This window comes from Malaclemys terrapin, chromosome 1 (genome assembly GCF_027887155.1).
Source record: "Malaclemys terrapin pileata isolate rMalTer1 chromosome 1, rMalTer1.hap1, whole genome shotgun sequence".
Taxonomy (NCBI): Eukaryota; Metazoa; Chordata; order Testudines; family Emydidae; genus Malaclemys; species Malaclemys terrapin.
This window is the reverse complement of record NC_071505.1, coordinates 43,205,393-43,227,882: the sequence shown is the minus strand read 5'-3', so window position 1 is coordinate 43,227,882 and position 22,490 is coordinate 43,205,393. Positions and strand designations below refer to the sequence as shown.

Below are 22,490 nucleotides of genomic sequence, written 5' to 3'. Positions count from 1 at the left end.
TAGCAAGGCCCTTTTCTGCTCTCAGTGACACAGTCAGTGTATATAGGAAATAATCTCAGCTCCACGACTGATTAAATATTTTGTACTGAGTATCCAAAATGTCTGACAGTTGTGCAATTAAAACCTCATACTTAACATTGCATGAATATAGTATGACTTTTCTATAGCTTCCGGTTTCAGACTAGCACAATAGACATTTTCACACATGACTGATAGACTTGTATAACAGGGTACGTGTACGCTGCAATAAAAAACCTGCCGCACCTAGTCTCAGAGCCCAGGTCAGCTGACTCAGGCTCATGTGGCTCAGGCTGTGGGGCTAAAAATTGCAGTGTAAATGTTCAGGCTCGGGCTGGAGCCCAGCAAGGCGGGGGTTGGTCTCAGAACAAGCTCAGACGTCTACACTGCAGGTTTTAGCTCTACAGCCTGACCCCCGTGAGCCCGAGTCAGCTCACCGCGGCCAGCTGCAGCCGAGCCATGGGTCTTTTATTGCAGTGTAGACGTACAGACACAGAACAAAGTGTTTTCCATCTACTGAGCTTAAGAAACATATTTATTCTGCTCTTCATATCACCCTGGCAACAAACACATTTAGTATTTGTTCTGAAGTAGGAATTTAAAATTTCTAATTGTAAGTTAAACATTCTGCTCTGCCCATAGGCAAAATGGAGGACTAGGCATGGGTTAATAAAAATTCCAGGTGTGCACATATTTTACAATTCAACCTAACATGTTAACTCACTGTAATGAAAGGAAAGGGAGATTACTCTTGATGTGAGTACACATAACTTCCTTTAATATTAACATCAGCTATGGACGTGTGTTAAGAGCAATATTTATCTAAAATGTGCTCATTTGAGTACTCAAATTTGTAGTATTTGAGGAGCACTTGTTCTGAACAAGATAAAGAAACTAGAAGAAAACTCTCATTGGGTACGTCTATACTTACCTCCGGGTCCGGCGGTAAGCAATCGATCTTCTGGGTTCGATTTATCGCGTCTTGTCTAGACGCGATAAATCGATTCTGGATCGATCCCAGAAGTGCTCGCCGTCGACGCCAGTACTCCTGCTCCGCGAGAGGAGTATGCGGAGTCGATGGGGGAGCCTGCCTGCCACGTCTGGACCCGCGGTAAGTTCGAACTAAGGTACTTCGACTTCAGCTACGTTATTTACATAGCTGAAGTTGCGTATCTTAGTTCGAAGTGGGGGGTTAGTGTGGACCAGGCCATTGTTCTGAAAGGATCTTAAGGAGCTCTGAAATGCTGAAATATAAAAATTAAAACATGAATGGCTAACTTCAGTAATAAATGGAATCATATGCCATTTAATTTCTATAACCAATAGAAACTACAACTAATATTGTAGTTAGCAGAAGAAAAATCTCTGACTTCCCTTCAGATAACATAGGAGAAATTGCAACATGAGCCTTACTCAAGTGCCCATTTGAAAAGTTAAAATTATATAATACGGCAATTAGGGCCAAATCCTTCTCCTGTTGGAATCAGTGCAATCTCTCATAGAGAGTAGGATTGCACCTTTCATTTATTATTATTGTTATTGTTCTTTATTATTGATTATCTGAGTGGAATTGTCCTATGAGGTCTAAAAGGCTGCTAGTGATGGGAAATACATTCTCTATTGAATTACACACTGGGTTCAGAAATGAGCTGTCAGGAATTTCCATGCAGCCATGCCAGCATTGGCAAACTTACCTTGCAGGGATTGCTTTGTTTTAGGTTGAAAGGTATTTCATTCTCTAAGCCTGCATAGTGTTGCATGTAATTTTCATATGTGGCATATTTTTCATTAGCAGTAAACTTAAAGGCTGCACTTCAGGGCCCAACACAGAAAGCTTGCAAGAAAACTTTAGCCCTTTATCTGTCCCTAGCCCCAGTGGAAATGAAAATCTATTTATGTCTAACAATGATCAATTGTTGTTCATATACATCTGAAAATAATATTGACAGACACCAAGCGGATTATATAACAAGTTAGCAAATGTACTCCTCTGATGGTGTCCTGTAGGATAACTGTAGAAATACAGCTCCTGGTAATCTTACCCAGAATCAGTAAAGACATAAAAAGTCTATAAGGTCTTAAAATTAAAGACCAACAGTATGTGCTGAACATAAAACACCTTTTAACCCAACCTTTTGTATTTTCTTTAGAACTAGAGCTGTATGAAACTCAGCAATTTCTCTTTACAGGATCTCGTGCAGATATTGGGTCACAGCCTCAAGCCTGATTACGGCCTCTTAATACCACTCATAAAGGAGACATAATTTAACCACAAATTAGCAGCAGAGAATTTCCTTGGCACAGGGAACTCTGGTGCTGACGCATCTGTGCCACTGCTGGGCCCTCCATCTGAGGCGATGTCTACACTACCACGATAGGTCAACCTATGCTACGCAACTCCAGCTACGTGAATAACACAGCTGGAGTTGACGTACCTTAGGTCGGGTTCTACACTGCGGGGGGTCAACAGGAGAAACTCTCCTGTCGACTTACCTTACTCTTCTCATCGGGGGTAGAATACAGGGATCAACTGGAGAGCGATCTGCTGTCGATTTGTTGGGTCTTCACTAGACCCGCGAAATCGACCACTGGTGGATCGATCTTAGGGCATCGATCTGGGCTGTAGTGTTGACCTGCCCTGTGCCTCCCCTCCTTCCAGCATAGAAGATGTGTTGTAGCATAGCAGAGCTTGACCATGCCAATCCTCCACTGGCATAGGGTCCACTAAGGACCCTATTCCAGTGGCAAAAGTTAGAGTTGTTGCTGGACAGCTCTAAGTTGCGTCTGGGTTGGGACTGGCCCTCAGAATTGGGGTGCTGGAACCAGGTCTCTGGTGCATCCTGGAGCACGGGAGCAAGACAGAAATGGTCCCATTTTCTTTGGACTGATTATCATGGTCTCACAAACAATACCCAGAGTATCACTTTCAATTTCAAATTCAAATTCAAAATCTCAAAGCCAAATTCAGTCAAAACTCTTGGGATTCACCTGAATCCACATCAAAATTGAAACCAAACCAAACTTCAAAATTCACATGATTTTTGAGTTACAATCTATTTGGGGCAGGGTTGTAAAGTGCTTAAAAAAGAATGATCAATAACATAACAAATTATAGAAAACCATAAATTGGCCTAGTTCCCTCAAACTGTTCATGAACCTTAGAGAAGCTTTACATCAAGCTGGTATCAATTCCTAGTTGGTAATCCAACATGAAAATAGATCAGTTTTGTGTAGATTTGGAGGGGGGGGGTTGCAAATATTTCAAACAGGTCTAGATAGGACTTTGTTGCATTAGTGTATGGCAACTTTCTTTTTTAGCTAAGCCAACAATTCATCAGTGTTTTGACCAAAATAATAGTGAATTAATTACATGGAGCCCAGAAACACAACATGCCTGACCAACATGTAGTGCAGGATTTTGAAGTTTGGGCTGCTGTATTTTGTGGCATATGACATGCCTCCTACTCAAGCAAAAGGCATCAGTAAGTGGCTTTCAAGCATAGGCGCCAACTCCATGGGTGGCTCAAGCACCCACCAAAAAAAAAAATAGGGGTGATCAGTACCTGCAAGGCCAGATTAATCTTTTGTTGGCCCCAGTGCCCAGACCATGCCCCCGCCCCCCGCTCTGCCCATGATCTGCCCTGAGGACCCATCCCCGCTCAGCCTCTTCCCCCTCCCCCCCCCCGATCCTCCAGTCTCATTCCCCTGAGGCCCTGCCTGCACTCAGCCTCTCCCCCCCACCAAGACCCTGCCCGCTGGACTCACAAGGGGGATGGGGCAGAGAAGAGCACCCACCAGCAAAAACAAAAATCACCGCCTGTGCTTTCAAGCAATGACATGTCAGTAAAGCTGTGGCGTGTCACATAGCACACAATGCATCTGACACTTTGCAAAACCCATTTCCATTCCTGCACAGGATAGTCTGGAAAAAAACAGTTAACTGTTCCTGCTCATCAATAACATGTATTGAATCATAAATAGATTAATTACGCAGGAAGAACAATAGCCGGACCATTCCGGCAGAGCAATTATAAATGTACATAGGTAGCCGAAAGCCCCCAGTATTTCAGAAAGTGTCATAATCCAGTGTCCCTGAATGCTGGATTTTGAGTTCAGAGCTCAGAGTTAAATGTAGGTCACGTCATTATTATTTTTTTAGCATCTGTAAAGTGATAAAACCCCTCAGAGTTAGACTTTCCCTGCTCCAAAGAACTTTGCTAAACAAACAGAAGACGGGAGACACTGGGCAGTCCAAAGAGGGAAAAGTTTGAAGGTTTCTTTTTTTATTTACTGTTTATTTAATTTTAAACTCGCTTTTTGAGATATGTTTTTATAAGGTAGATGAAAGAAGAGAGAATGGTGACTCACTGGGACAGGGAAGTCATTACACACAAAAGGGGGTAGCATCAAAAAAGGCACAGAAGGCCTGATCCAGTGCCCATTCATGCCAATGGGAAGTTTTCCATAGATTTCAATGGGTGCTAGACCCAGAGGTGGGTACGGAAAAGGCAATGAATGCAGCATTGAAGTTGGCATTGTTAGCAGAATGTAATGGACATGGGAGGCAATAAGTGGCTTTATTTTTTTTAATTGCATGTATGTGGCTTGGAAGAAGTGGTTTGGGGGTATTTTTCAACTAGGCTTGTAAAGTTAAGTCCTCAGGCTAATAGCTGCCTGGAACCCTTGCCCCATTGGTTTTGGATATTGGCTTTGTGTGTATTGTATGAACATGTTTCAATTATTTTATCTGGTGCTCACTGCTCCTCCCAGCGCCTTCTCCTACACAAATCCTGTTGTTCTGTGAGTCCTGCTATCAAACAGTCTTCTCTCCCCATTTCCCCTCCCTAAATCTTCCCCACACCCTCCAACTGCTGGGCTACTTCTTTCCAGCAATTCTCCCTGCAGTTACTAATCTTCCTCTCACTAGTTTTCTCCCATTCAGCTGCTTGAATGCTGGATCTCTTCCTCTAGGCTCTGAATCCCCTGCAGTGTCTCTGACCCTTACCCCCAGCAGCTGTTAGGGCTGTTGTCCTTTGCCAGCTGGCAGCTTCTCCTTCTCAATCCTGTGCCTCCTGTACTTCCCAGACTGCTTAGGCCTCTTCTTCCTGGTATCTAGGGTCTTTGAGTCACTGGGGAAGGCTCCTGGCCCCATCCACCTGATCTCATTGACCAGCTTAGATTGGTTTTGGTTTCCTATCCTTGGGGGAACCTATTGCTCTCAAGGTTGCTGCTTGTGCAGAAGGGAGGGGACCTGCCGATTGACTGAACTGAACACTACATTAGATGATTTAAAGTGATGATTTAAACGTTATCATCCATATCTACAGTGCTCACTAGTAGGAATACTACAGCTACAACTTGCAGTGAGGGTGACTAAAAAGATATAGCTACTGACAATACGTAGGTCTGCCAAATCACTTTCAATTTGAACCTCCCCCTTTCACCATGGAAAGACTCTGAATTCCCGTGGGAAGAGGGGGTGGGGCCAGTTGCTTTCCCATACATCCAATTCAACAGAGCACTGAGCACTGGGTTGTGTCTTACCTATTGACAGCATCCCTCATCATAGGTGCTGGAACTAGGGGTCCTTGGGGTGCTGCTGCACCCCCTGGCTTGAAGTGGTTTTCCATATACTGGGTTTATAGTTTAGTTCAATGGCTCTGAGCACCCCCACTATACAAATTGTTCCAGCTTCCCTGTTCCTCATGGTTGCTTACAATTGAAAAGGCAAAAAACATCCTCTGGTTATTTGTATTGATTTTCTTATGCCATCTGGAGGGCAGAAACTGTAATAGCAACAGTTGGAGTGATTGAATGTAATTGAAAATGGTTTGAAAAGACAATTTATTGTGGTTATTCACATTTTTTTGTACTGCACCTAAAGGAATTCACGATAATGAAGGCATTAACACATCACCACTGTACATCCAAAATATGAAAATGGGCACAGTGATAGGTTTCAGAATAATTTATAAGGGTCATCAGTGTGTCCTGGTAAGGGGGAAAAAAGACATGCTCACTAATTTTCATTATTTTATTTGCTCCTACAAAAAAAGAACTTTGAGGACTTCCCTCCAGTCTATTGTAGAGAAGTTTGCTTTTGCAAAACAATATTTAGTTCCAGTGCCCTCCTGTGGTCAAGATGCAAATTGCAAAGTTAATTAAAAGTTCAATATCTGTTCCTGCCCCTCTATTGCAAACTGCAGTTTTGTCTTCACAAGATTTGTCCTCATGGAATCTTTGGGGAATTTAGCTGCTAAAATCTAAGAATTCTCTATTAAGCATGTGTGAAATATGATTTTTCAAAAGCTTATAATGGCCAAATTTGGTCAGATTTTCACACAGATGGCAAAAGGCATATCTATTTACAGTGTAGTGGTAGCCATGTTGGTCTCAGGATATTAGAAAGAGGGGGTGGGTGAGGACATATCTTTTATTGGATCGACTTCAGTTGGTGAGAGAGACAAGCTTTCAAGCTTACACAGGTACTCAAAGGCCATTCCCCAACCAATTTCAGGTCCCTGCTCCAAATAAATAATACTCTTCCCCTCACCTCACAGGGGTCTTGTTAAAATAAATTAGTTAATGTTTGTGAAACACACATATGCCATAGCAACAAGAACCAGAGTAAAGCCCACGAGGAAATTAATTTTTGTCTTCCGAGCAGGGTTTGCACAGAGTACAGTAAATAAGGCATAGACTAGGGGCACACACTGAGCCATCAGTAGAAAACAAAAATTGAATAGCTACACCACCCATCCTGTGCACTGAATGAGGCAGGGGCCCTATGGAATAAATAGCATGTGATCATGTAATTAAAGGCTGTATCATATGCACGTGAACAAGCAGGAGGAGACTGTACAGGAAACTTTATTTCTACCATTTCCTACCTTTTGAGTGCTTGACTTTGCAACCTTAACAATGTTCTTTTAACACAGTTTTTTGTTTGTAATTTTTTATTTGCATTGTAGTAGCACCAAAAAACATGGTAGGCTCTGTGCTTTCTGTGTACAGAGAAAGACACAGTCCATGCTGCAAAGCTTTTACAATCTAAGAAGACAAGTGGCGTATGATGGGTGAGAAGCACAGTCAACATATACAATTTTATATATGCGTTTTAAATTAAATGAACAAATATCACTGATTTCTCAACTTGTCTGTTATTAGTTGGCCAGTTGCTTGTCAGCCTCATGGAAGAAGTGGGTCTTTAGAGCGGGTGTAAAAGGAGAAGACAGAAGGCTAAGGACTGAGCCATGTAGAACCCCCACAGAGAGTGGGTGAAGGGATAAGAAGGATGGCAGGAATGGCCAGAGAGGTAGGAGGAGGCCAGAAGAGGACAGAGCCACTATCTCCTCAGGAGGGAACAAGGTTTGGAGAAGGAGAAAGGACGCTGAAATCAGCAGAGGAGATGAGGACAGAGTGGAAGCCCTGAGATTACCACAGGAACAGGTCATTAGAGTTTGTGAAAGGAACATTAGATTGGATTCCGGGATACTAATATCTCCTAGAAGTAGGATTAGATGATGTAATGGAAAGTGATATCTGAAAAGATCTCTCTGTTAACTTAATTAAAGATTCTCATAGCTGTCCCAGGCTAGAATAGAAAATTATACTGTATGTATTAAACCCTGGACTAGGTCACTTTACTCTTCAGTGTAAACTGACGTGATCTGTCATCTTTTAGTTAGCCTTTGCAAAATAGTTTGTATACTAAGTTAATGTGATTTAGTCATGTAGGGATAAACCCCTTAGGCCTGATGTGCTAATTTACACCACACACTGGTCCAGTTCTCAGGTAATTTAAGTAGTAAAGTGACAAAATCTGATTCTCCCATGTAACTTGTATTCAATCACCTGTATTTTTGGAAGAGTATTGAAGTGTTAGGCGGACCTGGCATGAAAAGTTTGATGGATGGGAAACATAATGAACAAAACAGTGGTACTCACAAACTAACTTTTATTTCAGAGGGCAAATTTCAGTCCCACAAACATTTTCTAATAAATAAATGTTGAACTTAACATGTCTATTTTGTATTTGTTCTTGCTTCTCTTTCTTTTTCCTTGACTCCTTCAGTTTTCTTCTCTCTCTTGCTCTTTCTTTTTCTTTTTTCATCTTCCATAGCTCTCTCTCCTTTGAGGGTCATATAATGATTAGTAGGGACATTAGAAATAATTTGAACTTATGTAGCCTCTTTCTTCTGAGGATCCCCTGCAAACAGCTGGATAAGCCTCAGCCACTGTGAAGTAGGTATTCTTCTAGCCATTTGATCAATTTTTATATAGGAAGGTTAAGTGACATGTTCGAAACCACATAAAAACCCTGTAGAAGAGTCAGAAAAAGTACCCAAAAGATTTTGCTCTGAGTCGTATGTTCTAACCTCTACACAATACTATAGCATAATTTGTATATCCTGAATCCTTCCTTCACTTGCCCCTTGTCTTCCGCTCTAAGAAAGATGGAGATCTGCATTTATGGATTCAAACAATCTTGAATGGAACACTTACATTTACAGGGTTACACTTTAATGTTGTAAATAGCATGCAATAACTGGTTATGCAATACAGAGACAAATGTATTATAATGTATTGCAATCAAATCTTAACAGATGACATTATAAGGGAGGCAGTTATTTGGTGGTTACAGCACAGGATTGGGAGTCAGAAATGTATATTGCTAACTCTCCCCCTACTTGACACTTGACCTTTTTAAAATTTATTAGTATTGTTTTTTATATAAAATATAAACACAAAGAAACAAAACAGATATAAAAACATGCACAACATGGAAATAGAATATTAAATAATACAATTCAACACTCATTATTTTCAAAACCTGGGGGGGAGGGGAAAATCTGAACCCATATAGAAGTCATGCAGGGCATCAATGATTAAAGTGACTAAATAAGTAAGAACATAACCTATGAGTATCAGGGACTAATATATACTAAACTGCAAAAATATGCAATAGTTTCATGTGTGACCAAACATCCTCATATTTTTTCCAGGCATTTCTATTAAACTGAGTCATTTTTTTCATTAATGCAGTAGTAGGGAGCTCACTAAGCCGGTCTGTGTATGAGGGAGAAATTGCAGATTTACATTGTCTCAAAATAACTCTTTTGGCCACTAAAATATTTATTGCAATCCATTTCTTAATGTTAACTGGTAATATCAACTCATTCAGCACACCTAAAATACCCAAGTTTGGAGAAGGACAGATAGCAACAGTTAACGTTTTTGAGAGAGCACTGAATATGGCATTCCAGAACACATGCATTTTTGACAGATATAGAGGATGTGTTGGCAAGGGGCTGTTTGCAACACCAGCATGCACTGTGTGATGCCAATCTAGCCTTAAACAAATGATCTGGAGTCCAGTATTGCCTGTTTAATATCTTGTTCTGGAAGAATCGCAAGGATAAAGAATTTGAAGTATCTTTCACATTAAGCCAGATATCTTCCCAGGTTTCTGTTGTGACAGTATGGCTAAGTACTTTTTCCCATTTTTCTTTGAGATTGAGATTGAGGAGGTAGTGTAAAGCATTAAGACACCTATTAAATTCCTACAAAATGAATTCCATATTTGATTCCGTATTTCTTAACATGTTCTTCTAGAAGTGAGAGAGTTGAAACAGACCAATTATCCCCTTATCCTTGCATGAATCCTTGAGCACAGTTGCTGCAAGAAGGAACTATGAGACAAGGATAGCTGATATTTTGACACATGTAATTGAAGGAGGCCAGTCTATCATCTTGTACTATAGCTTTAATTTTTGTTAATCCTTTTTCTGTCCAATTTGTATTATGTGTCGAGTTGGCCTTTATCCTGAGACATGGGTTATATCCTAGTGGTACAAGAAGAGAATTAGCAAATGCCCCTTGTAGATGCAAAGTCTGGACTTTTCCTTAAGGATGTGGGTAGCCTCTTAAAGTATATAAAAGAAGAAAGGGAACCAAATGGCATAGTTAAGCTTTGTTCCATTTAAAACCAGGCTGATGTGTATACACAGCTACTAGAAGGGAACCACCTTACAACAGGGCACATTTGGAATGCTAGATAATATAGATGCAAATCTGGCAACCCTAGGAGCCTGCAGTTGCCCAGGATTTTTTAGGAGTTTTGTGTGACAAGTGAGGCCATTTTTTTTAATCCTATATAAAGTGCATGATAAGCCTGTTTATTCGAGGAAAGAGCAAGTGGGAGACCTTGAAAGACAAGAGGCTAATGATATAAGTCAATCTTGGGCAGATATTCATTTTGGCTATTTCTGTTGTTCCCAATAAGGACAGAGGGAGTAGATACTACCTCTCTACATCCTTGGACATTTCTTTGAATATATAGTCCATATTTATAGAAACCATTTCAGGAAGATTAGGACAAATTTTAATACCTAAATAAGTTATTTCCTTTCATATTTGAAATGGAAAAATGCTGAAACTGAGAAGGATCTGGTCTTTTGGATATATCCATTGCTTGTGATTCATCCCAGTTAATGCAAAAACCAAAGATCTTTCAAAAAAATATCTACTACATTCAATAATGATAGGAGGATTCTTCAATAGTACTATTCTATCATAAACATATAAACTGACGTTGTATTCTCTCCTGTTTCCAGTCACATCTTCAGTGGCTGAGTGCTGATGTATGTACATTGCCAGTGCTTCAAGAGAGATTAAAAAGGAGGGGTGAAAAGGGACAGACAGCCCTGTTGTATCCCTCTTTCTAGATGAAATATGGGCAAAATAATTCAATTAGTTGATAGTAAAGTGTGGGGAAGAGTTGTATAATACACTGACCCAATCCAGGAATATTGCTCCAAATCTGAATTCTTTTAGTATTCATTAGGTAAAGCCATTCAACCTTATCAAAGGCTTTCTCTGCATCTAGAGATAACTCTGTGGAGGGAATATCTGACATCTGAGCTTGCTGGATCAAGTGAGCGATTTTTCTTGTGTTAGCAGCAGCCAATCTGCCTTTAATGAAAGCAACCTGATCTGCATGTATAATTGTTGGGATGATAGTGTTCAGTCATGTAGCTAAAATGTTTGCATTTATTTTGCAATCTGTGTTCAATAGAGATATGGGGCAGAAGTCATCACAATTGTGATGATCTTTTTTCTTCTTTGATATCAAAGTAATTAAAGTAGTTCTCATGTCACGAGTAAGGCTACAATTTAGTCATGGATTCCATGACTTCCAGCGACCTCCGTGATTTTAGCCTTGGTGTTCAGGAGCTGCAGGGTCCCCTGCCGCCCGTGGAGGCTGGGAGCTGCTGAGTACCCTAGCCACCTCTGGTGGCCCCCGGAGCTTCAAGCCACCGCAGGTAGCGGGGATACCCTACAGCTCCCAGGCAGTGGGGGAACTCTGGAGCCGGGGAATCCCCAAGCTCCCGGCCGCCACAGGTGGCATGGGAACCCCGGAGATCCCGGCCGCCATGGGCAGTGGGGGAACCCCCAAGCTCCCAGCCATTGCGGGCCCCCAGAGCTGTGGGCTGAAGGGGCACCCCACAGCTCCCAGCCCCCGCAGGACCAGGAACTGCAGCCAGCAGGGGGGCCCACAGCTCCCAGCCGTGGGCTGTGGGGGACCCTGGAGTTCCAACACTCGATCTGCGATGGGAACCCCTGGAGCTCCTAGCCATCGTGCAGCCGCCCCACTGCAGGTGGTGTGGGGACTCGAAGATCCCCATTTTGTCACTGATATTTTTAGTAAAAGTCACGGACAGGTCACGGCTTCTGTGAATTTTTCTTTATTGCCCTGACCTGTCTGTGACTTTTACCAAAAATATCCATGACAAAATCTTAGCCTTAGTCATGAGACATGGTTGCTTTTTGGAATGTTTCAGTGAAGACCTTTGAAAGAATAGAAGATAGCGAATTACAAAATGTTTTGTAGAAATCTACTGGAAAGCCATGCATCTCAGGGGCCTTGCCAGAATTCATATTTTTACAGCGTGTTCAATCTCTTGTGTTGTGATAGCTTTGTCCATAAACAAGACTTGTTCTGAAATTAGGGTATTAAAAGACAGGACTTCAATGAAATCATCAAATTTATTAAAGTCAAATTTGTTGTCTGATTTATATAAAGCTAGATAGAATTGTTTCTATTGATTATTTATATCTATTGGTTCAAGGATGGCACTCCTGTCTTCTAGTAAGAAGGAAAAAATATTGTTGCTGGCTAGTTCCATTTTAAGTCTTCTGGCAAGTAGTTTACCTACTTTATCTCCCCATTCACAATATCTTTGTTTGACCCTGTTGTGTGCAAATTCAACTTGGCTAGATAAGCATTTCTTATATTTCTATTTTGTGTTGATTAGAGAATGTAGGATGTTTTCATTATTTGGGCCAGTCTCATGTATTCTCTGCAACTCATCTATTTCCTTGTTCTGAGAATCTAGTAACTTGTGTCTTGTTTTCTTCTTTTGGGATGCATACTTTATGCATTCACCCCTTACTGTAGCTTCCCAAAAAATGGTATCTGAGGTAAATGAGTACTTATTTTCTTCTATGAAGTTAGACATGACTGAGTCAACCGTGGAACAAAACTTTTAGAAGCAGAGTGTCAGCTTCTACCTAGAAGATTTTAATTATGTGTAACCACCGTCTATGATAGGTATAATTGTAGCATGATCTGAAATTAATTAATATATTATCAATAGCTGCTTCTAGGCATGCTGGCATCAGTTCTGAAGGCACAAGAAAAAAGTCAGTTCGGAAGTAAGATGAATGTATTATAGAGAAATACATATAATCATGCTCCTTGGGGTGTCTCAGTCTCCATATATCTTTTAAATCACGTTCATTCATTAATAATGAGGGTTGGCCTATTGTGCTTTGAGAGCTGGGTCTCATGTAATTGGATTTGTCCAGATGTCTGTCTAGCATAGTATTCCAGACGCCTCCCAATATTACAGGAATGTCTAATTTATTAGAAAGAATGTCTGCTATGTCTTTGGAAAATTCAGAATTACCCCTACTTGTATTGTAATTAGAATTACTAGAATGAATTTTTTTGAGTTGAAACAGACCAAGACTGTATATATTGAAAAGTTACACTTTTATGAATTACAATGGATGTGCCTCTGCTCTTAGGATTCAATGACGAATGATACTCAGCACCTACCCCCAACTTCTTGATTCTGTTGGCATCTAGATCTGCTAGATAAGTTTTCTGCAATAAGCTACTTAGCACTTTTTTGATCTGAGGTACTTCAGGATTTTAATTCTTTTGGAAGGTTGATTAAGTACCTTTGCATTCCAGGAGCACACACTAAGAAAATTCATGACAAAGTTTTAAATGATATATTAAGACATCTAACCTTATTCTAAGGACACACATTTCCCCATTGATATTGTAAAACCACATTTCTACGATATGGTCTTTATTTACATATTAGATACTGGTTAGTTATGAATGAATGAATGTATGCCTTCAATTGAACCTCTAAGATTATCAAGTACACAAAAAGATCTGTAGTTAAATATGATGTGTCTTCCAAAATATATTTGTAACAGAAAACAAAAAAATTTTAACAGACTTAAAACAAGCCAGCGTGGGCATGTTCAGATCCCTGATGGCTTCAATTCCATCCCTTCCTTCCCTCCCTATATTATCTAATAATAGTCTAAACATCTCCAATGCAAATATATTTAAAGTCAAATATTATCCTGTAAATACCATTGGGCATTCTAGAACATGTATAATATATACCCACCTACAGAAGTTTTATGGATACATACACACATACACATGTATATGGATATGCGTATAAGCACGCTCATCAAATGTAAATTTATAATTGATTTGGTAAATCAAATATAAACTAGTATAAAATCGAAATATGAAAAATACAACAATATAAAATGTATATTCATATTATGTCAAATGCCCTGCACAAATTGAATAATTAGTGCAATTTAAGGTTTAGGTTATAGTCTACTTTACATGTCAGGAGTATTGACTGTTCCAAGGACTTGTGGTTATCATAATATCATGATTTCTCTATCAAATTGTGATGATCAGTGACGATAATATTTCAGTCAGGAGATGGTGCTTAGTGTCTCAGTCTTTGAAATGTCTGCCAAGCTTCAGAGGGGCTTTTGCAAAATCATGTGCAGCCTGCTAAATCCATAGTGAAGGTGGATGGGTATTTTATGATCCTCCTTGGAATTTGCTTTATGCCACTGAATGCAGCCCTCTTGTTGTTAAGCTCAGCTGAGAAGTCAGGAAAAAGAGACATTTTGTGGCCTTTGTACATAAGGGTTTGAGCTTTTCTGGCAGTATTCATTAACATTACTTTATCACTGAACTTCAGCAGCTTGAAGATGATGGGTCTGGGCCAGGGCCGGCTCTAGGCACCAGCGTTCCAAGCATGTGCTTGGGGCAGCACATCTCAAGGGGAGGCATTCCGGCCCTTTGAAGTGTCTCTTTTCAAGGGGCGGCACTCCATTGTTGTTTTTTTTTGCTTGGGGCGGCAAAAAACCTGTAGCTGGCCCTGGTCTGGGCTTATCAGACTCCTGTCTTCTAGTACCAGGCATTCGATGAGCCCTTTCAATATTTAGTGGGGATAGCTGGGGGTCCAATTTAAATTGGAGCAGCTTCTGAAGAAAGTTAATAATATCCTTCTCCTCTTGACCCTCAATAGTCCCCAAGAAGTGATGGTTGTTTCTTTGAGGTCTAGTTTCTAAGTCATCCTGGTTTTCTTCCAGTTTGCCTAGCCTAAGATTTAAGGAGGCAGTTTCTTCTTTAATTTCACAGGTTTCAATGACAGTCTTTTGTAGCTCATTTTCTAAGTGAGCCATTTGGGATTTTACATGGCTTGCATCTTGAGAGAGGCCACAAATATCTTCTGAGGCTGAATCCAGTCAGTTTGTGAGTAATTCTTTGAGTGCTGCAATATGTTGGGCTATGTTCTGTGGTGGCCTTGTTGTCTCCTCCTTCAGCTCCCCCTTAAGTCTTTTGTTACCTCTCATTTTTTTTCATTGGAATCCATATTCAACAATTTGTAGTTTATCTAGGGGATTAATGTAAACTTTTATCATAGAAATTTATTGTTAATTTGCTAGAAAAGTAATTATTAGAAACAAATAGATATGTGGGGAATGAGGAGGTCCAGGACTAAGCAGACATCTTCTTCATGGGTACCATGTGACCCCCAACACTTGACCTATGAAGAAGTGACTATGGCCCAAATTTTCAAACCTGACCACAAGTTTCAGCTTTAGACTCCTAGCGTAAAAAATATTAAGAAACCTAAAATTAGAGTCCACTTTTAAAAATCTAGAGGTGAAATCTTAACTTCATTGACGTCAAAAACAAAACCTTCCATTGACCTCAATAAAGCTGGAATTTCACCCTACGTATTTTATTCCAGTTTGTCTTCAGTTGCCCAATCTGTAAAATGAGCATGATATTTACCTACCTCAAGAAGTGTGTTGTGAGGATTAAACAATTACTGTTGGCAGTTAGGAATTGTTTCATTCTCTGATGAAAACTGCTAACTGCTAAGTAAATGGAAGATACTATTAGCTGGAATTTTAAAAGAAGCCAGAGTAAGACAGGCACCTATATTCCATTTTGTCTCGTGGGGCTTGGGCACCTCACTCTGCTAGGCTCCTTTGAAGATCTCAGCCATTATTATTAATATTCTTACTGTTGAGTAGTACCTTCATAATAATTTGTAAGAATACCGCTATCGATTGTAAAAATCTATTACAAAACATGTCCTAAAGTGCAGATATTGTCAAGGCAATGCATAGTTCATCCTACTCTAATGGCTTCCTCTTTCACAGATTCATGAAAGCACAGACTACTAGAGACTTTTTTTTCTGAGACACATACTTAAGAATCTTTACACTTCCATTTTGTCACTTGCATGATTACAAAGAAATAAAATGTATCCTTCTGGGTATACCAGTATTTTATGACCAATAAGCAGTTCTAACACAAATCAAAAAGAATGTTATTCTCTAATTTTCATGGAACTTGATATGCACCTTTATCAAAATGTGAAAATTCAAAATGTACCAAGATCTCTTCGTTCTCTTAGATAATATCATTAAAAAGAAAGGAAAAACTCCACTTCCACCAATTGGAAAACAACCCAAACACAATGGTGACATAAGTAGATCTTTGGTAGTTTAGATTTATGTGGTTTAGAATTTTAGGGACTGATCCAACTCCCATGGAAATCAATGGATAGACTTATGCCAATTTCCATGGGAATTAGACCACACTCTCAGTGCTCAGAATCCATTATGCTGTTTATAAATATTATGCTGTTTTTAGTTTGCAGCTCAGAACCAGAAAACGTCCAAGCCGATCCAAAGAACTATACCAGCCTTCTTGTTACATGGGAAAGACCTCGAGTTGTTTATGATACCATGATTGAGAGATTTGCTGTCTTTTATCAGCAACTGGATGGAGAAGACCAGACTAAACATGAGTTTCTGACAGATGGGTATCAGGACTTGGTAACTGTAAACTCTTCAAGTTTCATACAAAAGTGGTGGTGGTGAAGCACTCACAAAGAATTATTCTGAGGGATTATGTCAAGGAGCTGATCCAGCTAGAATTAATGTCTTTGGCTGCTGCTCATAGAAACTCTGCTTGTATCATTGGCTATACAGCCACAGAGACAAATTTAAAAAAAACAACAACAAACAAACAAAAAGCTGTGTGAGAGAGAGAGCTACCATCACCTCCAGTGCTAATTTTCTAAAATTGGTGTTCCTATTTGTCTGTAATACCTCGAAATAACTATTGCTGTGGTGTTAAACTCAGATCTTGTTAGTCACAAGACACTTTCATCATGCAGTAAGAGCCTCTGTCCCAATGATCTTTGATGTATAGGATGTTGTACACAGGTAACTAATGAAAAATTCAGCATCTGAACAATGAACCATCTGTGATTACTATATTGACTCACTGATTTATAATATGATGGTGCTTTACCAAAACAAACAATTACATTCACCCCCTTTGAAGCTGCATAAACTTCACGAGGAATATTAGAATCTAAAACTAATATTCAACATAGAAAAATGTACTCTCTCCAGTTATTCAGTCACCTGCCATTAGAACATTTCACAAAATCAATTGATTAAAGTTTTATGCCTGTTTTTCTGGCTATAAAATGTAAAAAAGTTTAATGTGAGAAAATGTTGATATCTTCTATTGTTGTTTGCAGTGTTGTTGTAGCTGTGTTGGTCCCTGGATATTAGAGAGACAAGGTGGGTGAGGTAATATCTTTTATTGGACCAACTTCTGTTGGTGAAAGAGACAAGCTTTTTTGAGCTCTTGTAAGCTCTGTGTAGCTCGAAAAGCTTGTCTCTTTCACCAACAGAAGTTGGTCCAATAAAAGATATGACCACACCCACTTTGTCTCTCATATGAGAAAACACTGTTTTAAAAATAAAATAATCTAATATTTTCAAAAAATGTGCTAAGATTCACATTTATGTGATTAAACATGATTTTTCTTTTAGGGAGCTATTCTAAATAATCTGCTGCCCAATACAAGTTATGTTCTTCAGATAGTTGCGGTTTGCACTAATGGTCTATATGGAAAATACAGTGATCAAGTCATTGTTGATATGCCTTTAGATGATCCAGGTAAGTGTTCTTTTGAGCACAACAGTAACTTTTAGCTAAAAATCTGTATTCAGATAAATAGTTTGCTTGCAAACCAGTTAAAAATGCTTGACTATCAAAGTACACTAAAATGGAATTTCAAAATCATTGTAGTTAACCTTAAATTTGTTTAACGAGGTGACTTTTATTCTGTCACTCATTTTCTGTCATGTGTTCCTTTAAACACGAGCATTTTATGTTGATTTTTTAACTATAAAAATATATTGAAAAAGTGAACATGATTACAATTCATATGAATGATTTTGAACAATAAACCTTCGGGAAGTAAAGCCATTTTGGAATTGTTTCAATTTATCCTTCTGCCTCCTAAAATTAATCCACATCATAAAAATGTAAAGCAAACAAAATAAAGGAGCTAATATAAATTAAAAATTCGTATCTCAATTGATTTTGAAATTTTATTACATATGAGTACTTGGAGTTTGATTTCAAAGCATATGTGGTGATGGAATTCCCTTGCTTCTTAATTTTGGATTGTGAAAATCAAAAGGGCTAACAATCAAATCTTGTTGATTTCAAAGCCAGATTTAACTCCTCTGTCTGTAAGTAAATGATAGGTAATCTTAAACCAAAATAAAGAGGCTTGTTCTTGTCCTTCAGTCATTCCTTAAAGTCCGTGGAAGATTTAGGGCTTGATCCAATTCCCATGGAAGTCAGTGGGAATCTTCCATTGACTTTAGCAGCTGTTGGATTGAATGTGTGTGTCTTGATCGTAGGGTCAGTCCATAATGGTCTTTGGCATACTCACACTCCCCAGTTTTGCTTATCATATGGATTAGATTTTTGTTGTTTTTAATTCTGGGTTACAAGGCTGGAATTCTCCCCGCAGTTACACCTACCTGTGCAACTCCAGTTAAGTCAGAGGAGGTACAGAGATGTACCTGAGAGCCCAGTTTGGCCCATAATGTTAAGACAACTACTACTGATAGAGAATATAAGTATTTTCCTTTTTCTGCTTGTTACCATGAATTGTGTGAAAGTAAAGATATATGAGCATAAGCTGTTGTTTTATGTTGGGACATTTTTGGTTAAAACACAAAAGTTTCCAAGGCATATCTAACCTGTCTTTCAAAGACAACATGTTTAGAAGACTGTTTCCTAGGTCTTATTATGCTAATATTTCTTAGAGCCTTTGTACTCTGTATTTCTCTGAAGAGAGGTTCTGTCAATGTAATTGGCATTTCACTTGAGTTTGTATCCTATCTGTAACTCCTTGATATTGGATTTCCTTACGTCTCTCCAGCAGATTTTCCCAACTTGTGCATCAAAAATCTCATGAGAGGGGACTCCATCCCCAGACACCCACCCAAAGTCTAGACACGACTATACCAGCCGATAGCTTGGAGTAATGTGAGCCCCAATTGTGCAAAGAAACCACAAGCACAGATCCTTATTCGTGTGCCAAGTACCATTGGACTTAAGCAAGGCACCTCATTGGCAGATACCTTTTAAAGGATCAGGGCCTTGATTCCAGTATGACTCCATTTGGATTGAAGCCAACCGTTCATGCGGTTTCCACAATTAAACAATGTTTAATCCAATACATAAACTTACTTTGGTACAACCCAAACTTGACAGCTTTAGATACTCACAAGCTAAGATTCTCATAGTAAATTTGAACCCTGTTATACTCTCATTCAGGTCAGTGATAATTTTGCCTTTAACTTCAGTGGGAGCAGGGATGGGGCCCTTACATTGCACATACTTACTGTAGAAACTAATTTCACCCTCCATTACATCTATAAAATATACACAGATGTCATTTGGAATTTTGTGTGCATATCTGAGGGCAGAAAGTGATCCATTGTATGTTACATTTATCAGCATAGGGTCAAGGCTTAAGGTTCTTACTCCATTTTTTGTAAGGAAAACTCCTGATGATTTCCCTTTGAGTGAGAAATAAGTAAATATGGAATAAGAAATTCAGGATCTGCTTCATAAGTAGTAATGAAAAACCATACCTATAAGCATCATGAACAATTAATGTTATGATAAGAACTTGATTTTTGCATTGTATTGCTTTTGAGCTTTTAAAATGGTAACCTTAAAGTTGCATTAAAATAAATTCCTAGATATAAGTTTATCATTTCCCAATTTTTTAAAGAAAAAATGTGAAGAGGAGATTAAAGCAATCTCTGTACATATTTCACTGTGTACTTTCACAGTTTCATATGCAAAAATGATTGAATTATGAAACTCTACAATGAAAGAGCAATGTAAAATCCCTCATATGCAGTCAGTATCATTAATATGAATTTACACTATTCCCTAGTCTTCTAAATGTCATCTTACATCCATACAGAGTGGGAACATGGGAACATGCTAAACAAAATGTTCATTCACTTGTAACTTCAATTCATTTATTTATTTATTTATTCAGTTGCATTTGAATGAACTGTGCTGAAAATATTAGATAACAGAGACATGAGAAGGTATGTATCTAATGAGTCAGAGAAAGAGATGTGTTCATACAAACTTTCACATGCCAAATATAATACCAAAACTGATTCTGTGATCTGTTTTATAGATGATGGTATGAAATGGGGTTCACAGTAATAAGATCAAAATATTTCCCAGAACTTCTGCTTCTGAAAAAAAATTATCTTCACCTATGAAGACCTGAAACAAAATTGACTCAAATTCAGTATAATAACTTTTATATTCAAGATTTATTCTGAGTATGTCAGCCCAATTAGGATGGAATTCACTGCAATGCCATCTGAACAAATCAAATTTCATGTTAAAAGCTTAAGTGGACCTTAAGTGACGCAAAAGGCCCTCTGCTTTGGGTTGAATTTCACCCTTGGACTGCATATTTTTAATATAAGGGCTGTTTTAGTACTGCTGTACTATATATTTTTATTTACTCAACACCTTCTACCACTGGTTTGTTCTTGGTTTTCCATTATGCTGACCATTTTGTAAGAGAGACCCTTTTATAGCCTGCCACCACCCTTTCAAAACATTTCATTCTGCAAACCACCAGTAAGGGCTCTGCAGAGCACAGGTGATCCACCGATCAGAGTGAAACTTCTCATTCTCTAGGCCTATTACATAAGAGAAAAGATCCTGTCATGGGCCTCTTCCAACTTCATCCCTGCACTGCAGGGTTCTAAGAAACATTACAATCTGTGGACCCTCCAGTAGGGCTCTGCAGTCCACTGAGGGCCCACGTGCCATCATGAGAACTACAATACTAGTCTATTAAGTTTGTGAGAAGAACTACCATTTTCTCCTTGTTTGTTCCTATATTGTTTTTTATTTAGAGCTGTGGGATTTTAAAACTTGTGATACTGTGTGTGTGTGTGTGTGTGTGTGTGTGTGTGTGTGTGTGTGTGTGTGTGTGTGTGTATAATATATAGTTTCCAGTAAGCTTATGGCTAGTCAGAAAGGGTCTTTGGGTCCTTGGGTCTTAGGGTGCTTTATCAATATTTATTCTTAATGGTTAACATTTTCAAACCCAACTAGGAGATTTAGCCACACAACTACCATAAAAATTAATGGGACTAAATGGCATAGCCAGCTTTGACAATATCTCAACCATTATTTATAATCTGATTATTTGCTTTTGGAAGTGGTTTCTGAATGGTGACCTAAATGCATGTGTTTCACTCTTTAAATAACATTTGTATAGTTATAAAAGTTTTGCAGTAACTTACTCTATAGCTGATACTCTAGGTGCATAAACGCGGCCCAGCTCAGCTGTGTGTTAAGGCCGGCCCTTGTGACGGGGTCCAGGTTTGAAGGTCCCAGCTGGTGTTAGGGGTCCTGGGTCTGGAGTTGGTGCCCGGCCAGGCAAGGTCCAGGGCAGCTACTCAGCCTTACGTGGCAGGGGTCTGGGACAGCCGTGCCGAAGGGGTCCGGGGCTCCCGGCCGGCCCCACAAGCTCCAGGGCAGCCGCCCTGCCCCACATAGCAGAGATCTAGGATCCAGGGCAGGCAGCCAGCCAGCCCAAAGCGTCTGGGGCTCCTGTCCGGCCCCGCAGGGTCGGGAGTCTGGGGCAGGCAGCCCACCGGCCCCGCGTGGCGGAGATCTGGGGTCCAGGGTCGGAGTCCGGGCTGCTGCCCTGCCACCTGACCCCTGCAGCCCAGGTAACACATTGTGGGCCGCTATGCAACCACAATGATAAATAAGTTGAGAACCACTGGACTAAATACGTATCCTCCCCTTGTTCTGTGTGAGGAAGTCAGCTGAAGTTTTTCATAAAAACAACATGATGGGATATAAAATCTCAAACTTTTGTCTCCTACTTGGCAGCTCATTCTAGCATCAGTTCTTTGTGAGGGCCTTTTTATGCAATGTCTTTGTAACTTGTCTTTGTGAAAGATTTTCTTCATAAAGAACAAGAAGGGTATCTGAAATATTTCACTTTAGGAGGGCTTTTGTGATTCTTATGCTGATGAATGATGAAAAGATCATAGATATTTCATTTAAATGTAGCAAAAATGGTTTTACTTGTGTTCTTGCAGTGTCATTTATTATGTATTGTAGTGTAGAACTGAAGATAATTTACTCTGTGAATATTATTGTAAAATTATGGAACGCATTGTTATAGGGGGATGTTTTTAGGAGTTGAGCTGAATTTAAATGTAGGGAAATATTTAGATGTCACATTTTCTTTTTCTCCTTATTCTATCATTTCTGCAGGAATCATTAAACTACAGTATTATATATATGCACTTGAAGACTTTCTAATAAATTTAAGGTTTGAACTTTTCCAATAAAACCTAAGCTATAGAATAACCAATTTGCAGTTATAGAAAAAATCAAACATACCTTGTTTGTTATCCTACCTCTGAGTTTTATTTCTGTGTTGGGA

General features: G+C 39.3%; 1 protein-coding gene across 6 annotated transcripts in view; it reads left to right on the top strand.

The window, feature by feature from the left end:
• PTPRZ1 (protein tyrosine phosphatase receptor type Z1) overlaps positions 1-22,490 on the top strand; it is a 187,328-nt gene that overhangs the window by 108,334 nt on the left and 56,504 nt on the right. For all 6 annotated transcript variants that reach the window (XM_054023294.1, XM_054023285.1, XM_054023311.1 and 3 more), the window contains exons 9-10: positions 16,307-16,491; positions 17,506-17,632. In XM_054023294.1, coding sequence (XP_053879269.1) covers positions 16,307-16,491; positions 17,506-17,632 — 312 coding nt within the window. The remainder of the gene's footprint in view (positions 1-16,306; positions 16,492-17,505; positions 17,633-22,490) is intronic.